Source organism: Notechis scutatus, chromosome Z, assembly GCF_049901735.1.
Source record: "Notechis scutatus isolate UNSWTSFEM ecotype Mainland chromosome Z, rNotScu1.2, whole genome shotgun sequence".
NCBI classification, from domain to species: Eukaryota; Metazoa; Chordata; class Lepidosauria; order Squamata; family Elapidae; genus Notechis; species Notechis scutatus.
Window position 1 is genome coordinate 70,843,236 of NC_142025.1, and position 19,733 is coordinate 70,862,968.

At 40.9% G+C, this 19,733-nt stretch overlaps 1 protein-coding gene across 2 annotated transcripts in view; it reads right to left on the reverse strand.

Annotated features, from left to right (window-relative positions):
* Positions 1 to 19,733, reverse strand: part of GLI3 (GLI family zinc finger 3) — a 438,979-nt gene that overhangs the window by 365,522 nt on the left and 53,724 nt on the right. For both annotated transcript variants that reach the window (XM_087946735.1, XM_087946734.1), the window contains exon 2: positions 14,738 to 14,900. In XM_087946735.1, the coding sequence (XP_087802861.1) occupies positions 14,738 to 14,861 (124 nt within the window). In that variant the 5' untranslated portion in view covers positions 14,862 to 14,900. The remainder of the gene's footprint in view (positions 1 to 14,737; positions 14,901 to 19,733) is intronic.

Genomic DNA, 19,733 nt, shown 5'->3' on the forward strand with positions numbered 1-19,733 from the left:
GATGGAAAGAGTAAACACCACTTGTACTTTCAAAGGCATTATATAAGGAGTGTGTTATTAACTATTTGGGAAAAGATAAAAAAGTACATTACTGTAAGGTCCCACTGTGGTTATCTACAATTGAGGCAGTTACACATCTAAATGTTTTAGATTTTGATAATATTGTGCTTTTAAAGTTGTAGCAACGTTTCGGCAGAATCTCATCTGCCATTATATGATTGTTTTTTCTTAAATATTTTAAATATATGAAACTAATAAACTTTATTTTAAAATGTAAAAAAAAAGAAAAGAAAAAGTTGCTCCTTTCCGCTGTCAAAATAATATTAGGTAGCAATAAACTCTCATTACTTTATATATTATATATGATAGATATGTACCATTAAGCATATTGTTAGGACTGAAAATGTTTATAAATCTATCAAAAATTATAAAATTTGCCTATCCAAAACATATCCAAAGAATTTATGGGAGATGAGTCAATGAAATTTGGTGGGCATGCTGCTACCTCTATTAACATTAATAATGGTTAACCTTTTAAACTGTGTGCAAATTTAGGTAAGACACATATTATTTGTTGAGATTTACACTGTAATGATTTTTGGGGAGTACATTTAAAATAAATAAGCTCTCCTCTGGGAACCCCACTCAGTGCTAATTCCCTGAGGTCTGCCTAATTTTACACAAAATATAGCGGAATTTAGCTATTGCAAAGAAACTGCATCATATTGATCCAACTGTACAGCTATATATGAACAGATCAGAAATTCTGGGATATTTTCGTAGGTAAAGAGTTATTAAATGAGTGAATCCTTATAAAGGGTGTAATATAATAGGACATGTTATACGTTTCTTATATAAATAAGCAACACAATTAGCATTAATTAGTTTATTTTCTTTGCCTTTGAAATATTTATACCCATGTCTACTGTATATTGTGGACAAATTTTGTCAATTATATGCAGTAATTTCTTGCTGACATGGAATAAACTGATGTCAGACAAAATACTTTTTAAAACATACAAGGCACAGATTAACCCAAGAAGTTCGTACTACTCCTTGATCTGGGAAAAGAACCGGATTTTTAGTGCCCTTGAAAGCCATACAAGTAGTTTTCACTAAATATACATTCATTCAGCTACAATTCAAAATTTCATCCACTATAGCATTAAATGAGGGGAGTTACAATGGACAGTATATTTGTGGCCACTGCAGCGCCCCAGTATGGCATTAATGAGGGAGACTTGCAATGGATACTTATAGCTGTGGTCACTGAAGTGTCCCCATAGTCCTGTGAGAATAATTTGGCAACAAATTTGCAATTGCCACATTTCGACATTCCACAGTCATATGTATCAACATCATAGCCAGCTTCTGAAAGCCAAAGTCAATGGAAAGTCAGCGGGGGGGTGGGGGGGTGTCAAAAATGACAATTACATGATACTGTGACGATGTAGGATTCAATTCATGAGAGCAACTGGGGTGGTCACATTGTACTACTTTATCACTTAGCAATGGAGTTTCCAGTTCCAATCACCATTGTTAAGGAAGAACCACCTATATATGTTATTAATTTTAGCACTATTAAATAATTTAACAAAATTTTGCTAGTTTATTTGCTGAACAAGTTTGTTCAATTAACTAATTCAAGATCTATTTCACAAAATAATCAAAGACTTAATATTCATGGGTAACCATCACAAACTACCTCTAGTTTGTGATAGTTATCCATAAATGCAAAGATTTTGACTTTAAAAATTTGCAAACTGTGAGAATTTATGCTTTTAATTCTGAACACCCCATTTCACAACAAAACAATTGTTGCTGTAATACGTAATATTTTCCTATTTTACAGATCAGATCATTCAGAAATTTACTTTGGATGACCGAACTGTTGGACTATTAAGTGAACACATAGAAGTAGACTTTCTTGACTCTCCCAAATGGAGTAAGAAAAGAATATTTATCAATAAAATTATATAGACACTTCAAAATGTTAACAATATCATAGTAATCCAAAAGCAGGATGTTCAACCATTTCTGTTTGGTACTATGATGTATCAAGGATAGAAAACTAATAGGAATGTCCAATACAAATGTAACAACATAGTTAAGTGGTAGGTATGGAAAGAATAGCATATGTCAGATCAAAGCAACAGAAGCTAAAACAACAATATCAAACAGATCCTAAAGACAGGCCTGGTCACAGGAGATGAATACTGAACCATATGAGACATGATTCTAGGGACAAATCCCATGACACAATAGTGGTCATCTGAGTGAAGTAGCTAGAGAGCCATTATGAATTACTTCTTCTGAAATAGACTCAGGATGTTCCTGCTGTGCATCAAGTGATATCAAAGAGAAACAGCATTGAGTTGTTGTGTGTATCAAAGCTGTGGAGGGCAGAGTTCTTCCTAGGGGAGCAAAAGCCAACTGAGCTTTGGTACTGACAAGGCTAAACAATTATTTGAATACAAGTCTTCTAATGCCAATAGCATTGCTTTTTACTGCAAAGATAATTCAGCAAGGAATGCCTAACAAGCATTTTAAGAATATTTGAGATGGAGTTATATTATTTCTATGACCAGAACACTTAAAAATAAAAAAAATATTCATGAGATATAAGAGAGAAAAATATAATAAATAAAAATTTTGTCCACTTCATCAGCATAATAGGAAAAAAAAGGAATGCATTCTTTGAGGCGCTATCATTATAGAGCTGGAGGGGAAGAGTAATTTTTAGTCCAGCAGGACAATATTTCAGAACATGAGTCTAAACAAATATAAGCCAATTAGTACAATTAATAAAGCTTACAAAAGATAAGAAAAGCTCATTCTTCTTTCATAACTATATTTTTTCATGTGGAGTATATAGCATTTCATGTGGAGCAGACATAACATCTGTAACATCAAGGTGGATTTGATTTAAATCAAGTCTATTTAAATCATGATTTAAATCATTGGTAAAAAGGCTTGATTTAAATCAACTCAATTTAAATCATAATTTTTAAAGAGCAACTGTCATCTCTGTCCCGCAGTAGCTCCTCCTCTGACTCACTGTTGTCTCATCAACAGCCCCATTCACTTTCTGGTTTCTGGTTGTTTGGGAGCAGCTTCGGCTGAGAATAATAACTATTCGCCTCTTTTACTCAGCCGAAGCTGTTCCGAATCAACCATTAACGAAGGCAGGCAGGCAGGCAGGCAGGCAGAACGGGGCACTGAATTGAAGCGCGCGCGGGCGGGAGGGGTGGGGGTGACCGGGCGCTTCGGAGGAGCTGCGGCGACAGGAAAAGCCACCACACACCCCCCGGCTTCTTTGAAGCAGTTTCTTCCTGGGCGAGAGAGCGACTGAGAGAGGAACGAGGCGGGAGGAAACCGAAGCCACTGAGCCAGAGAGCAGGACAGGCTTCGGTTGCTTCCTCCCTCCCCTTCTTTCATTTGTGTCCTTGATCCCTGATCCCAGCAGCATTCACTGAAGGCGAAGAAAGCCGCCATTTTTTTAAAAAAAAGTTTTCTTTGCGGCCCGGTACAGAGTACTCCACGGCCCGGTACCAGTCCGTGGCCCGGTGGTTGAGGACCCCTAATCTATGGGACCACCGTTTACTAAGGACAGGGATCCTCAAAATACAGTTTGTGGGATAGATATGGCCCACCAAGGCAATAAATGTATCCAGTCTGTGTGCAGTGGTGATTCGGCCCCACCCCCTGCCCTGCCCCTTCCTTGAGGGGCTGCTCTGCCCCTCCTCCAGTTGTTGCCCTTCCAGCCCGCAGGGGTCTGCTCACCGCAAAGATAAGAGTGAAGGGAACAGGTAAGTTCTGCTCATCGCAAAGATAAGGGTGAAGAGCACGGGCCAGTGGGTGGGCGGGGAGGGCCAGCTGGGTGATGGCGCAGTCTCATGGTCCCTGGCCGTCCTCAGCAGGTGCACTGCAGAGAGTGCGGGTGGAGATGCAGGCCGGCGGAGGAGGCTGAGCGCCATCAGCCTTACCTTACAGCCGGTGGGGCTTGCAAAGCTCACAAATGTAGGCAGGGGAGGGAGACATGCCTCGCTTAGCTGAAGCGCACGGGCCACTTGGGGGTGGACAGTGAGGCTCAACTGCCTTTCAGGCCTGCCTCCTGGCTTCCACAGGGCCTCTGAGTGCCTGCTGCCCAATCACTCTCCCCTCCACCTCGCCCCCTTATCCATCCCTCAACTGGGAGATGTCATTTCTGGGCTAGGCCAGTGGGTGGGCGAGCGGGCGGCTCTCCTTGGAGTTCAGTGGCCTTCGCTATGGCAGATGGAAGAAACTAGCTGGGGCCAGTAGCGAAGTCAAGAGCCAAACCTGAATGTCTTAATCAATGAGGCTTGCAACAGGGGTTGTGGAATTGAGCTCTCCTAGGTGAGTAGAATTTGGTGTGCAGGGAGAACAGGAGTATTACCTTGTGTGTCTGAGTGACTGAGATGTGGGAAATACCTACAAGAGGTTTGCCTACATTTTGAAAGGAGTGTGAGTGTTGGAATAAGAATTTTTAGATTCAGAAGAGGGTTCTGAACTACTCTGAGCCGATGGGGAGGTCCGAGAAATCCCTTAGGGAAAAAGGGAGGGTTTAGTCAGGCTTCGAGCCTACGAAAAGGTCCGAGAAATCCCCCTACCAAGAAATTCCCTTAAGAAGCTTGAAATTCAGGGGAGGGTTCTAACTCACACTGAGCTGATGAAAAGATCCAAGAAATCCCTTAGGAAAAGGGTCATTGGTTCTTACCTGATACGACCTTTCTCTTTGGGTGGAGATAGCATTCAGGATTGGGTAATCAGTCATCACTTGCTGATTGGACTAAGTCTGTCAAATCTTTGAGGACACTCCCCTGTTGCTAGGGACGTCCCAAAAATTGGTGAAGGAATAGTGACAGACTGACATGTTCTCCTGTAACAATAACATGGTCCATTAGATTCAGAACGGACCAAAACAGGGTGGGACTGAATGCTATCTCCACCCAAAGAGAAAGGTCATATCAGGTAAGAACCAATGACCCTTCTCCATTGTGATGAAGATAGCATCCAGGATTGGGATATACCAAAGCTGGCTGTCCTATGGGTGGTCCTAGTGCGGTCCGAATCCCCTAGACAGGGTGGACCTTTTGAAGAACTCTCCGTCCAAAGGCTGCCTCCGCAGATACAAAATAGTCCAGCTTATAGTCTCTGATTAACAGAGAAGGTCAGGCCCAGGTTGCTGCCCTGCAAACCTTCTCCAGAGAAGACTGAGTGGTCCAAGCCGCCGACATGGCAGCACTTCTCATTGAGTGCACTGTTATTCTTGGAGAAACCACAAGTCCTTGGGCTTGGTAGGCTTTGGATATGCACAGTCTTATCCATCTCCCCATAGTCGTTGGAGTAATCTTGCAGCCCATAGTAGAAGGTTGAAAGAAAATAAAGAGGGATTCAGACCTCCGGAAGGGAGATGTCTGCTTAACATAAATTCGCAGGGCCCTCCGAGCATCCAGAGTGTGCCATCTTCTTTCTAATGCATGGAGAGGATGCAGGCAAAAATCGGGTAAGATTAGTTCCTGGGCTCTGTGGAACCACGAGTCGAACGAAGGGTCTAGTCTTAACACAACTTGGTTGGTGTGAAACACACAAAGGTCCTTCCTGACGGATAAAGCTGCCAAGTCTGAAATCCTTCTGGCAGAAGTGATTGCTACTAGGAAGGCCACCTTGCAAGAGAAAAACTGCAGGGAAGTGGATCTCAGTGGCTCAAATAGGGCCTCAGTCAGTGACAGCAGTACTTTAGAGAGGTCCCATGTCAGATAGCGATGAACCACTGGAGGCCTCAGGTTTGTAGCACCATTCAGAAACCTGCAGACTGTGGGATGTCTAGATAAAGATTCCACTCCCCCCAAAGAGAGAACAGAGGACAAGACTGCAATCAGCCTCTGCAACATGTTAGGTGAAAGTCCCTTGTCTAGCAATTGAGGCCCCAGTAGGGTCTGTAAGATCTAGAGCACCATTTGCTGAAAGCCTTCCAGGTTGCATCGTAGATGCGATTGGTGGAAGGTCTCCTAGAGGCTTGTATGGTTCTTATCACCTTGGAGGAATAATGGTCCCTGATCAGAGATTCCCGCTCAATCTCCAAGCAGCCAGTTGAAGCCACTGGGGCTCCAGATGTAATACTGGCCTCTGGCCGAGTGACACTCTGTCCTCCAGTATCCTCCAAGGTCAGGAGACAGAAAGGTTTACTAAGTCCGCAAACCATTGCCTTTTGGTCCAAAGAGGGGCTACAAGAATGAGTTCTGCTCTTTCCCCCAACAGTTTCTGGATCACCCTTGTGACCAGGGGCAGAGGAGGAAATGCATAGAGGAGCTCCCGTGGCCAAGGGCTGCATAAAGTGTCCGTTCTCTCTGCCCCGGAACCGAAAACCTGGAGTAGAATCTCAGGAGTTGCGGGTTATCCTGGGAAGCGAAGAGATCCACAGCTGGCATTCTGAAGCACTGCAACAGCTCCCGAAACAAAGCAGGGTGCAAATGCCACTCTGTGTGGTCTATGATGGCTCTTCTAAGCCAATTGGCCTCAACATTGGCACACCTGCAATGTACTCAGCTCTGAGCGATACTTGATGTCTCTCTGCCATAAGTAGAGCTGTTCTGCCTCCAGCATCACGGGTCAGGAATGTGTCCCACTTTGGTAGTTAATATGCGCCTTGGTTGACACATTGTCAGTCAAAACCAGGATGTTCTTCTCTAAAACAATGTCCAGATGGACCAGATGGACCGCCCTAAACAACATAATTAATATTATGGCTCAAATCCGCCTGGGACCATTGTCCCTTGACCACCCTGGATTGGATATGGGCTCCCCAGCCATAAAGACTGACATCCGTGGTCAGTACTAACCTGTCAGGGTCCTTGAATAAGAATCCTAGAGAAAGGGCCTCAGATGACCACCATCGCAAGGATGTTAATCTGACCTGTGAAAGGGAACAACTCCTACCTGTCTTCTGATAAGGGACAAGAAACCATTGGAGTGCCTTGGCATGCAATCTAGCCCAAGGCATATTAATGCATGACATCATTTTGCCCAGGAGTTTGGAAAGCATAGCCAGGGATACCCTATGTTTAGATTTTACCTGCCCAATTAACTCCCTGATACTATCCTGATGTTCCTGGGATAAAGGACACCTTGCAGGAAATGGTATCTATTACAGCTCCCAGATGCAGAGTATTGGTGGGAGTGATGTGGCTTTTGGCCTTGTTGACAGAGAAGCCATGCTCCTGTAGCACCTGAATGGTGATCTCCAAGTCCTCTGTTGCTCTAGATGGGGAGGATGACTGGACCAGTATGTCATCCAGGTAACACTGAACTCTGACTGGGATGGTCCTAAGATGGGCTACCAGGGCTGCCAACAGTTTTGTAAATGTTCTGAGGGCTGATGAAAGCCCAAAGGGTAAGGCCCTGTTATTGATAATGCCTCCCATTATAGCAGAACCTGAGGAATAGTCTATGGGCCGGAAGAATGGGGACATGAAGGTAGGCCTCTATTATATGGAGGTCAGGAAATCCCCTTCCCTAATTCCCTCCAGAATAGACTGGAGAGAGTGTATCTTAAAATACCTATATTTCATTCGGCGGTTAAGATGCTTCAAGTCCAGAATTGCCCTCCATCTCCCCAAGGCTTTAGGAATTACAAACAAGATGGAATAAATCCCATGCCCTGTTGGTCCTCAGGCACCAGCTGAATAGCAGTTTCTATAAGGATCTTTGTCTCTGTGTTCTTAGAGACAGAACAGTGAATAAAAATCCTCGGGGGTATAGAGAGGAATTCTAGAGAAAGGCCTGAACAGACCATCTCCAGGACCCAGGTGTCTGTAGTTACTTCCTCTCAATGCCTGGCAAACAAGGCCAGATGTTCCCCAATGGGAGGGTTGACATCTGATTTATCTGGAGCATCGGAAGGGACGACCCCCAGCCACTCGAAAGGGCCGCTTAGTGTTGAATGGGCAATTTCCACCTGTCCTGTCTTGGGGTTGATCCTGCCTGGGGACAAAAAGCCTCTGGGGCCTAAAAACACCCCTCCTGCTTCAGGAGTCCTATGGAAGGAACGTCTGAAATAGGGTGTCAATCTGAATTCACCCTTCTGGATCTGGAGGGTAAGATCTTCCCCTTGTCTTTGGAGTCCACCAGCACCTTGTCCAGGACTTCTCCAAAAAATTTTCCCCCTTGAAGGGGCAGTGGCCAAATCCACTTAAGTCTCATATCATCTTGCCATTGTCTTAGCCAGAGCAGGCAGCGAGATGTTACAGTCCTCCCTATTGCCCTAGATGCAAATGTGGCCGCATTGAGGGTGGCATCAGCTGAAAACTCCACTGCTAATAGTTTGTTTATATGTTGGTGTGACCTGACATTGTCCAGTGGAATTCTCTCTTGCAGCTCTTAAAGCCAGAAGAGAGATGCCCTGTTAAAAAAAGATGCAGCCGTGGAGGCCCTCACTGCCCAAACTGCTGACAAGTGCATTTTCTGCAAGATTTGTTTAGCCCTCTTGTCCTCTGCCTTCAGTGAGTCCTCACTGAAAGCTTGTAGGGCCGCAACTGGGGCGTCCACAGTGGGCACTTCCAGGGCCTTGGAGAGATCAGCTTCCCACATTGAACATCTTTCTGTCCAGGGAGGAAGGGCTTGGACCCCGACCCAAGGGACAACCACTGCCTTTGGATAACTGTGGTGAATATCTTTGGTGCAGGGATGACATCTGTTGTAACATTTTTTTCAGAAAACAATGGATCATTAGGGTCTTCCAAAGGGTCTGTAGGTTCCTTTGGTTGAGGAACCAAGCCCTGCCCTGTGGCTTTCTTAGCCTTGAAGAGGAGTGACTTGAATATGGCCAGTTGGAATAGGCCTGGCATAGAGATTTGGTCAGAATCGTTCAGGCCGTCATCATCAGAGTAATTTCTGTCCATCAGTTGGCCACTGTCAGATGGGATGGAGTGGGAGCTTTCAGCATGAGCATGAGACCCTGATCCTGAATGCAGGGAGAGATCATCCTCATAATGAGACCTGTGTCTTCTACTACGTCTTGATGATGAAATTGAAGTCTCTGGAGGTGATCGCCTGGTCTGTTTCAATAATGCTGACACACCTTGCTTTACTGCCTCAGCTAAAAGAGCCTGCATATTAATTGGAATTCAGGCTCTTGTCCCATCACTGGTCTAAGTCCAGCTGACATGGGAGTAAATGTGGGCTCAGGTATCAGTTTGGATCTCTGGGCTGGAACTGGAAGTTGTCCTGTTGCTGGGCAGACTGAAAAGAAACTCCTAATCTCAGAGACTTCAAGGGATTCTTGCAGCGAATCTTGATTGTCAGCTCCCCCTATGGCCATTTCTGTTACTACACTCCTATCAGTTTGCAGCTGCCTATCTACTCTTAATAACGGTCGTTCCTCATTTAGGCAGGAAACTGAACTGGGTGCCATTTCTGAAGTATCTTGGGCCGTTTCTTTTCCTTTAGCCCACAACTTGTCCAGAACCTTGTCTCTACAGCGCTCATCCCGTTCAGCTGCCTTGGAACTCTTTTGAGCCCCTGCAGCCCTGTCCCTTGGCTTGGGGCTATTAGATGAAGACAACTGGTCTGGGGCTGCTGGGCTGAGAGAGCATGACGGCCTGTGAACCATCTCCTCCACTCTCCTGATCGCACAGCTAGCATTTTGTGGCAATTCTGCCATTTTCTACCCCGACGCTGTAAAACCAGTTTCCACAAATTATTACTGAAGCTCCCTAGCTCTGCGCTAGCAAACACTACTACAACTACCTTGCTTGTTAGTCTGCAAAGGGATTTTCTACCTTCCCTGCTGTCTTCTGCCCTGTTAATGCTGCTGCGGTAAAAAGGCTTCTGTGGCAGCCATTTGACGCCACTGAGAGCCCTCCCAAGCCAAAAGCATGGGGATATGGTGTGGATATTTCTACACACCTCCTGCTACAATACTTCTATATGGTGTAAATTGGCCCTCAGCCAATCCGCTGTCTGACCATCTGGGCCAAAGCCCCAACCACGTTGTCTTTGACAGCTGTCGAACAAGTAGACCAGTCCTCAGATGAGATAGTATTCAGGATTGGTGATTTTTTTTTCTAGTTTTCCAGTTGAACTGATTTAAATTTGGTTCTTTTAGGAGCAGAAATGAACACATCATCCAGCTAGCTGATTGAGTCAATTTCTGGGATGTCCCTAGCAACTGGGGAAGTGTCCTCAAAGATTTGACAGACTCAGTCCAATCAGCAAGCGGTGACTGATTACCCAATCCTGAATGCTATCTCCACCACATTGAAGAAAATAAAAGGGAGGATTCAAGCTGACAGGTCTGAAAAATCCCTTAGGGGAAAAAGGGAGAGTTTGGGCAGACTTCAAGCCCACGAAAAGTCTGAGAAATCCCTTTAAGATAAAATGGGCAACCATACTGGTAGTTCAGAAGCTAGGGCTGACTAAAGAAGATATGGTTAATTTATGCTGTCATGTGTGGTAGAAAGACCCAGGAATAGAAGAAAAGAAATACTGCAGTGTTAGAATTTACTATACTCAAAACAGCCATAAAACTCTGAAAGAACTAAAAGTAAAGAAGAAAAACGTTCAGCAGATAATAAAAGAGTAAAGAGTAAATAAAAGAGTAAAGCTTGTTTACATGGGAAGACTTAGATAATTTGACTTGATCAATTTGATGTTATTTCTGTTAAAAATTCTTGGATATGCATCTAAAATAACAGCATGTAGAATTGAATGGGATTGAATTGATTGTGATATGTTTGGCCAGCTGGTAAATTGAGTAAATTTCTCAGCTTGGGCTTGAAGCTGTGGGAAACAGGAAATGGTTAGGGCGCACAATGACAATTATGATTGAAATTACTGACTTTTCCCACTGCTTCAAGAATGAGCTACAGGTTGCCTAAGGAAAGAAAAGATAGAAATTTAAAGGGACAAAACCTCCCAGGTCTGGAAATGTTGTTTAATGGCATGTGTGTGTATGTGTCTGTGTGTAATCATTTCCAAATCTGCAGGGATTATTAGAGACCCTCTAATAATAATACACAAAGTTATTTAGAAAATGGAGCTCATTGGCTTGTGAAAAAGTTCCCTGAAATAATAGTAATGATTGGTTTGCATGGAAAAAGCATGAAATGAAAGTTTTGTATGTGACATTGGTTTACACAAAAAGTCTGATTGCAGTACAAACATGAGTGTATGTGTGAGATGCCCCGAGGTTCATAAGGAGTGATAAGGTGAAGTTATCCTGAAACCTGTGAATGCCTCTTTGTTGACCCCCCTCAGAGAGATTCCCTTTCGTACAAAGAAACAGTAAGTTGCAAGATTTTATTCTTGTTGTTGTTGTTGTTGTTGTGAGGTAAAAGTGAAAAGGCAACAGCAAATGTTTGCAAGAAAAAGAAATGAGAAAGATCCCATGGAGGATGTGGGAGAGAAATATATATACCATTCTATAGTCCTTTACAGCATGTTGCTCCAACATATTAAAGCTGTTACTATTTAACTAACATTGTCTTAAATCTTCCTCATAAGAATGAGATGAAGAAAATATCATGAAGATATGAAAAGAAACAGAAGCTGCTAGGTAAACAAATGCAGAAATGGCCAAACTTTAATTAAGTATAAACCATAATTCCCTTAATACCATCTATGCTTTACAATTATGCCACTATAAAAGTAAGGCGCATCAAGAAATTATCAAACTTAACAATCTTCTTCCAACAATCTCCTTACTTTATATAAAGTAAGAGGTAAGAAATCTATGGAAACAAATTGAATTTTCTTGAGTAATATATGACATCTGTGTTTATTCCTCACTTGCACAGGGCCCTGTGTTATGGCCATTGGCCAGAATTGAAACTAACATGTCAATTCAAACAAAAAACTCAAAAAATAAACACATATATTGCATAATAAATATATAATACACACACAACACACACATATACCTTCACTAATAATTTATTTTTGTTAGTTTCAATATTTAAGTGCTATATAATCAGCTCAGAGTTTTTTCAACAATGCAATAAGCAGCATATAAGTGTAACAAATAAATAATAAAATATATTTTATATTCAAATCATCCAAACTTACGCACAAGCAATAAGCTATAGTGATGATGAGGTTGACGAGTTTTACAACAATGCGGCCTGCCTTTAAGTCAAAGAAAAATGCTGATACAAATTACTCTATTACAAAATTTGAAAGAAATATTACAGACCAAAATGAACAAATCATCAAAAACATCCTTGAATCTGTTACATCTATACCATTGCCGGAAAAACACTGTGTACAGTCAAAAATCTCTGATGAACTTACAATTCCTCTGAAAAAAATGACAGACAATGAAGAATACTGGACATTTCACTAATAAACTGGACGTTTTAGTAATAAGCTACATTGAACTTTGTAAGACCATAAGAAAATGTATCCAAGAAGAAATGTGTCATTTTAACATGAACTTTTGAAAATGGCAATTGAATAAAACAAAGGGATTAAAAGAGCAAAATGTAAGATTATAAATACAAGAAAGGTTTTTGGATTAAAACATGAAGATGGCTCTATTTGTAGAACAAGACAGGAAATGTTAGAAATAATTGAAAAAGTACATTCAGAGTTATACAAAGATCAAGATCACACAAAAGTAACAAAACCCATGAAAGAGGAAATGCCAGATATCCTAATGGAAGAAGTATCAAAATCAATGAAAAATGGCAAATCGCCAGGAAATAACTGTTACAGTTGAAATACTGAAAGCTGGTAGTCACAGTTTACATAAGATCCTAGCAAAACTATACTCGTGATACCTAAGAGAAGAAAAAATACCTGATGCATGGAAAAAGGCTAAAGTGATTCTTATACACAAGAAAGATGTACACAATAATACACAATACACAATAAAGGAAATTATTATACACAATAAAGGAAATTGAATGGCGTGTTGAGAATGTGGTTGGTAGACATTCAGCAAGCTTAGCATAATTTTCAAGAATAACCTCCCATTACACCTGACGAAAAGTTTTCAATCATTGTGTGCTACCTGTTCTAATATATGCCAGTGAAACACGAACACTAATGCCACAATCAATAAAAAAGTTAAGAGTGGTGCAAAGAGCCATTGAAAGATACCTACTTGGTATTACAGGACAAGATAGAAAGATCTGCACATGAATTAGAGAACAAACGAAAGTATATGGTATCATCAAGAGAGTAAAAGAATTGAATGGAAATGAGCTGGTCACATAGCAAGAAGAACTGATGGCAGTTTTACCAAGGCAAGATCACATGTGCATGCGACCCTCCACGTGCCATGCATCTCTGCGTGTGCGTGCGTGTCCTGCACCCCTGCACCCTGCATGCCAGATACTCGACAATCAGCTGTCAGGTGGTGGCGCACATGTGCATGCGCACTAAGGCTCTTCCGGGCGACTTCTTGTGTGCCGGCAGAAATGGCTCTATGTGCCACTTCTGGCATGCATGCCATAGGTTCACCATCACGGTCCTAGGGCCACAAAAGATAAGAACTTTTCTTTTCCAAAACTGAAGTAAGGTCTTCCTAAGCAGTAGTTCCCAAGGCAGAGCTAAAAGCTAGATATTAAAAATTAAACCATTCTTAAGACATCCTTAAAGGGGGCGTGCGTAAGTCCACCAGCATTCCTACTGTCCCCCCTACTGTCCCCATTTATCTATATTTACTTCCTTTGTTCATGTTTATGTTCATACCTGTACTTGTTATCTTGTACATATTTGACAAACAAACAAATAAAAAAATAAAAATATTGGCTCTAAAAACCTTCAATAACATTCCACAATATTTCCAAGTTCCTATAACCATTAGGACCCATTTAGACAATACATAGTTTAAATGAATTTAATCCATTTGATACAATGGATAAAATAACCCTTCCTTTGGGGGGGTGGGGGAGAAACTTGGATTTGAATTAATTTTCCCATGTCATTTTATGCTGGTTATTATAAAGCAAGAAGACCAATTAAGAAGAAAAAGAAAAAATAATTTTAAAAAACAAACTCATCAGTTGATAGATTATGAAGGAAATTCAAGCAGAAAGAAGGAAATCAAGGTTAGGAATCTAGCACTTTCTGATATTCTACACCGTAGATCCCATAATCACTTCTATTAATCATTCTGTCTGGGGTTTACCTTACAGTACTGTAAAAGTGGTCCAAAGCAATTTCTGTAAATTACATATTCACATTTCTAAAACTAAACATGTTTTCTTTGAAACATAATTGTTTTGTCTTCTGCAATTAAAGCAATCCAAGACATGCAGATTTGGTGGAGAGGATATTTATAATAGATGAGAATTATTATTATTTGGGGGTGTTTCAAGGAAGATGAAAACCTTATTAATTTTTGACAGGGCTTCTGTTGTCTCTTTTATATTAAACAATTATCTAATCAGGGTAAGTAATTTCCATAGTAAAATATCAAGTATTTTATATTCTTTCCCACTATGATTATTTTCCAAAGTACCACAACAGGAATTTTCCATAATAAATATTACTATTAATCACTCAAACTGGTTTTGGAAAAAAAACCTAAAATCTGATGCCAAAATAGGTCTCATTCTAGTAAAACGGTTTTCCCATTCCTCCCCCCTCATCAGTCCAATCCCTAAAATTCTTGCTTATTAACTTTAGTTTTATTTGAAAGCAAGAACTGAATCCAAGTGCAAATAACTCAATTCACATGTAATGCAGCTAGAAAATCTCTACTGTTACTTACCATTAGATGTTGTGCTGGAGGCCGCGGCTTTCTCACTGACCTCTGTTCGAGTGGGGTATTTTACTATGGGATTCTCAACCTTTTTCTTCTCACTTGTGGCAGAGCTATGGGATTGAGCTTCCATGATGACTTCTCATTACTTCAGTCCTTTTCACACAAATATCTGCATTAACAAACACATCGGTAAGATTTCCTTCAAAAAGCAGGAAAAAAGCAGGCATTGAAAAAAATCCCAGCCATGTTTATCTTTCAAAAGACATGTTAACTTATTGGCCCTTAAAACACAGAGACTAACTCATAAATTCCATCAAATCAACTTTAACTTATTATCTTTATACACTTATCCTGAACTTTTACAAGAGCTATAATAAGGCTGGAAAGGGATGAAATCAGCATAGAGAGCTTAATGTATATCACTTGTATTATCCACTTCAAGTTGCTGAGCTTATCAGCTAGAAAGCTGATAGACCAGGTTCAAGACCCAAGTGCCCCACAGCAGGGTTATCTCCATTATTTTCCCCTATTCCTGCCCACATAACAGTTCAAAACCATGCAAATGGGTGTATATATTTAGGTACCACTGCAGTGGGAAAATAACAGGGTTCTATGCACCTCAGTATGCTGGCCAAACGACCACGGAAGTATCTTTGGACAAAGCTATGGCAAATCTAGACAGCATATTAAAAAGCAGAGACATCACCCTGCCAACAAAAGTGTGTATAATCAAGGCTATGGTTTTCCCAGTTGCAATGTATGGCTGTGCAAGCTGGACCATTAGAAAGATTGAGCACCAAAGAATTGAGGCCTTTGAAGTATGGTGCAGGAGAAGACCCTTGGACTGCAAGGTGACCAAACCAATCAGTCCTAGAGGAGATCAACCCTGACTGCTCTTTAGAAGGACAGATCCTGAAGATGAAACTCAAATACTTTGGACACCTAATGAAAGGAAGGACTCACTGGAGAAGAGCCTAATGCTGGGAACGATTGAGTGCAAAAGAAGAATGGGATGTCAGAGAATGAGGTGGCTGGATGGAGTCACTGAAGCAGTCAGTGTGAGCTTAAATGGACTCTGGGGGATGGTAAAGGACAGGAAGCCTGGAGGAACGTCGTCCATGGGGTTGTGATGGGTCAGACACAACTTCACAACTAACAACATGGTCTCTCAACTAAGAAACAGAAATGAATGGCATCCCCTAAAGCTGGACACGACTGGACAGGGGAAACCTTAATCTTTACTAATTTTTTATTTCTTTATATTCATGACTTAGCATTTATATTTTTGTAAATAATATATAACAAATATTGTAGATCTTTTCAATAATATTTTGAAAAGTTATCTTTCTTGCTCTGTCCTAAGATTCCAAACCTAGCAACTGAGGACCAATATTTTAAACTTGTAATATTAGGCAGAAAAATAAGTATCACACTCTATTGTCCAGATTTCCTACAGCTATTAACAACTGCAGATCTTCCCAATGCCATCTTTTAGTTTACTGCTTTCACTTAATTATATCTCAATAGAATTATCTCTTTCATATGGGAAGAATCCACTAAATGTCTATGGAGATTCTCAGTCATCCAGATCATGGTTGTCCCAAATATGCTTTTTTCTAGAGGCAACTGGACTTTCTGGTTTTTCTTTGAAGACATTTCACTTCTCATCCAAGAAGCTTCTTCAGCTCTGACTGGATGGTGGGGGAATAGAAGGCTTTATACTCCTTGAAGACATCTGATCATTTCCACTCTTTTAGCAGATTGTTAAGGTCATCTGGAGGTTTATCTGTGTCATCAGGCTCATCTGAATGGTGCAAATTGGTGTGGAGCCTTCTTGGAACTGTTGAAAGGTCTGTGTTGTAGATTGGAGATAGATGATAACCACTACCTATTTTAAATACAATGAAGGCTTCTAAAGACAAAAACAGGGCTGTGTCGTGGGTTTACCGGTGTCCCCCATTGTAGCCAATCTCTACATGGAAAAGGTAGAAACCAAAGCCCTAGACAGGAATTTCATCTATTTACTGGTATAGGTATGTGGACGATACTTGGGTCAAGATCAAAACACAGGAATTGGAAACATTCACCAAACATATCAACTCTGTGGACAGATACATCAAATTCACACAGGAAGATGTTAAGGAAAATCGTTTAGCTTTCCTGGACAGTGCAGTAAATATCAAGGATGACAGAAGCCTTAACACTGAAGTTTATCACCACTCAGGTGACACAAATCAATATTTACATTTTGATTCCTACCACCCACTGGAGCACAAAATGGGAGTCATCAGAACCTTACATCACCGAGCTGAAGGCCTGCCTACCAGCAAAAATGGGGGAGGGGGGTGTTGAGAAAACATAAACACATCAAGGAAAACAATAAACAAAACATTGTCATGCCGTACATTGCAGGCATACTGGAAAAGCTCAGGAGGATCTTCAGCCAACATAACAAACCCAAAAATACACTAAGGTAGAAGCTTATCCACCCCAAGGATAAAATACCCAGACAGAAACTGAGCGACATGGTATATCCAGTACAATGCAGTGAGCCATGTGCAGATCTGTACATTAGAGAAACGAAACAACCACTTCATGAAGGCATGGCACAACACAGAAGAACAAACACATCAGGAATAGATTTAGCAGACCATCTGCATTTAAAATCCACAGGCCACTCCTTTGAAGACAACGAAGTCCATATTTTGGACAAAGAGCATCACTAGTTTGAAAGAGGGGTTAAAGAGGCCATCAGTGTCAAAACTGAATAGCCCTCTCTTAACTAAGGGGGAGGGACATCATCTATATCCAATCTACAGCACAGTCCTTTCAACAGTTCCAAGAAGGCTTCTACACCAATTTGCACCACTCAGGTGACCTTGATGACATAGATAAACCTCCAGGTGACTTTAACAAGCCACTAAAAGAATGCAAATGACCAAGTATCTGCAAGGAGTATAAATCCTTCCATTCCTCCACCATCCATTCAGAGCTGAAGAAACTTCTTGGATGAGAAGTGAAACGTCTTCAAAGAAAAACTAAAAAGTTCAGTTGCTTCTTGAAGAAAGCATCTTTGGGAGAACAATCCACTACTTCTCTTGATGGAAGATTACCATAAATTCTTAAAATTCTTGGGAATATTTATGTCCTTGGTATCATCTCCACACTCTACATATTCTGAAAATTTTGAGTTGAATGTGCCCCTTCTGGTGACTGTACCACTTTATGTAAGTCTATCAACCCACTTAACTCTTATTTTCCTGCCTCTCTTTCACTCCTTTCTCATTCTAGCTTATCTTTACTTTCTGTTTCCTTCTGCTCTTCTTCCTCTTAATTAATCAAAGCCTTTCATCTTGCTGATACTTTAACATCTCTGTAATGATATTGGCTTAAATATCTGGGCCTATCCCCATTTCTATTTTAGTTTAACCACAGGCCTTAGGTGGATACTTGTCTCTACCAAAGTAGTAATTCTTTTAAGAGAAAATCTGTATTTTCTGCCTTCTCCATGTCTATTAGTTTGGTGTAGGCTCTGGTAAGAAGTCTGGTTTCTATAACCAATTCCTGCAGAAACTGAGCCTTGCATTCTACCTCCTTCATTTTGCAGCACCTTTTGAAGCCAAAGCTTGTTTTCTTTTCATGGAGTGTTTAATGAACTCCCCAAATTTAAGCCCACTTCACATGTGTGGCTGCCATCTTGTATTGGATACTTTATCTTCTTATAGACACCCCACCTTTTGGATGTTGCACCATCACTTTGTCACAGGTTCGTTAAAATATACTGAAGTCAGGGAGCTCCAAAACACAATAGAACCAACAAAACAACATGTCCTACAAGCACTCTCAAGCTAGCACGCAATGCTCACCATTAGTCCACTGATCCACAGGCTAGTACTCACTGCTACTATTCATACTACAAGACTTCAAATAACCAGGTCTAGATTGATTACATCCCAGGGTTCTGAACTAGTAGCATGATCTCAGAACTATTAAACCATCTCTTTCAAAGATCCCAAAGTATCACAGAACTACCAGAAGCCTGGAAAAGAGACACAATGAGACACACTTCAAAAAGGGGAGAAACAGCAAAGGTAATGATAGAGGGAGAACTGACAGACTCTATTGATATAAGAAAAGGAACAAGATAAGGGTGCCCACTATCACCTCTGTTGTTTGTGTTAACCTTGGAAGTGCTAAACAGAAATATTAGAGAAGAAAAGGATATAAAAGGGATGAAAATTAAACAGGAAGAATTTAAGTTGCAAGCATTTGCAGATGATCTGGTTTTCATTTTAGAAGACCCACTAGAAACAGCATCAAAATTGATAGAAAAGATAGAGGCATATGGAAAAGTGGCTGGTTTGAAAATAAACAAAGTTAAGACAAAGATCTTGACAAAGAATATGCTATCAAGACAAAAGGAAGAACTGGCAGATCTATTGAAAATTCAGGTCACGAATAAGATTAAGTACTTGGGGATACATTTGACAGCAAGATGCAGTACACTAAAAGAGAATAATTATATCAAACTTAAGCAGCAGATAGTGTTAGATTTGGCGAAATGGGAAAATTTACAACTGTCATTAATAGGAAGAATATCAACAATCAAGATGAATATATTACCCAGAATTTTATATTTGTTCCAAACAATTCCTGTTAGGCTTGGAAAAGATTATTTTGAAGATTTAAATAAAATTGTGTTGAAATATATATGGCAAGGTAAGAAAGCGAGAACAAAGTTAAAACTTTTGCAAGATGCCAGAATAAGAGGAGGATTTGGTTTGCCTAATTGGGAGTTGTATTACCAAGCTGCAAATTTGATGTGGGTTAAGGAATGGATAACATTAAGAAATACTAGATTGTTGACATTAGAAGGACATGATCTGTTGTTGGGGTGGCATGCTTTTCTATGGTATAAAGGAACTAAAACACAGGGGTATTTTAGAAGACATTATATACGGGAGTCTCTGTGGTTAAACTGGGAGAAGACTAAAAGACAATG